A 1,585-nucleotide genomic window follows, 5' to 3' on the forward strand; every position below is an offset into this window, starting at 1 on the left:
GGACAGACAGACGGACAGAAGGACAGACAGATGGACAAATGGACAGACGGACAGACAGACGGATGAACAGACGGACGGACAGATGGATGGACAGACGGATGGAGGAACAGACAGACACATGGACGGACAGAAGGACGGACGGACAGATGGATCGACAGAAGGACGGACAGATGGATGGACAGATGGACGGATAGACACACAGTTGGACAGACAGACAGAGGGACAGACAGACGGATGGATGGACAGACAGATGGACAGACGGACTGACAGATGGATGGACAGACAGATGGATGGACAGACAGATGGACACATGAACGGACAGAAGGACAGATGGACAGAATGACAGACAGACAGACAGACGGACACAGAGAAGAACAGACAGACAGAAGGACATATGGACAGACGGACGGAGAGATAGACGGACCGACGGAAGGACAGACGAAAGGACATACAGATGGACAGACAAATAGATGGACAGATGGAAGGACAGACGGACAGAAGGACGGACATATGGATGGACAGACGGAAGGATGGACAGACGAGCAAATGGACAGACAGACGGACACATGGACGGAGAGAAGGACAGACAGAAGGATGGACAGACAGACGGACACATGGACGGACAGAAGGACAGATGGACAGACAGACAGAAGGATGGACAGACAGACAGACAGATGGACGGATGGACAGACAGATGGACACATGGACGGACAAACTTACAGACAGACAGATGGATAGACAGACAGAAGGACATACGGACAGACGGACGGACGGAAGGACAGACAGAAGGACAGACAGACAGATGGATGGACAGACATACGGACAGATGGACAAACGGACAGGAGGACGGACAGATGGACGGACAGACGGATGGACGGACAGACAGATGGACACACGGAAGGACAGACGGACAGACAGAAGGACGGACAGACGGACGGATGGACGGACAGACGGACAGACAGACAGAAGGACATACGGACAGACGGACGGACAGACGGAGGGACAGACAGAAGGACAGACAGACGGACAGACATACGGACAGATGGACAAATGGACAGAAGGACGGACAGACGGATGGACGGACAGACAGATGGACACACGGACGGAAGGACAGACGGACAGAAAGACAGAAGGACGGATGGACGGACACACGGCTGGACAGACAGAGGGACACATGGACAGACAGATGGACGGACAGAAGGACGGTCGGAGAGACGGACAGAAGGACGGCCGGACAGACAGACGGAAGGACAGATGGAAGGACGGACAGATGGACACACGGACAGACGGACGGAGAGAAGGACAGACAGACGGACAGAAGGATGGACAGACGGACGGAAGGACAGACAGATGGACGGACAGACGGACAAATGGACAGATAGATGGACACATGGATGGACAGAAGGACGGACAGACAGACGGACAGAAGGACAGACAGACAGATGGACGGACAGACCGACAGAAGGATAGACAGACAGACACACGGACGGACGGACAGACAGACGGACAAGTGGACAGACGGACAGACACACAGACGGATGGAGGGACAGACAGACACATGGACGGACAGAAGTACGGACAGACA

General features: G+C 54.4%; 1 protein-coding gene across 1 annotated transcript in view; it reads left to right on the plus strand.

The window, feature by feature from the left end:
* The first annotated feature begins 682 nt into the window (after positions 1–682).
* The window catches only part of LOC114067401 (S-antigen protein-like), a 3,841-nt gene continuing 2,938 nt past the window's right edge, over positions 683–1,585 (plus strand). The window contains exon 1 of the mRNA XM_027902798.1: positions 683–1,510. Within this exon, the coding sequence (XP_027758599.1) occupies positions 683–1,510 (828 nt within the window). The remainder of the gene's footprint in view (positions 1,511–1,585) is intronic.

The sequence above is a fragment of the Empidonax traillii genome, unplaced genomic scaffold, assembly GCF_003031625.1.
Source record: "Empidonax traillii isolate 1590-97213 ecotype Southwest subspecies unplaced genomic scaffold, ASM303162v1 scaffold910:size426884, whole genome shotgun sequence".
NCBI lineage: Eukaryota > Metazoa > Chordata > Aves > Passeriformes > Tyrannidae > Empidonax > Empidonax traillii.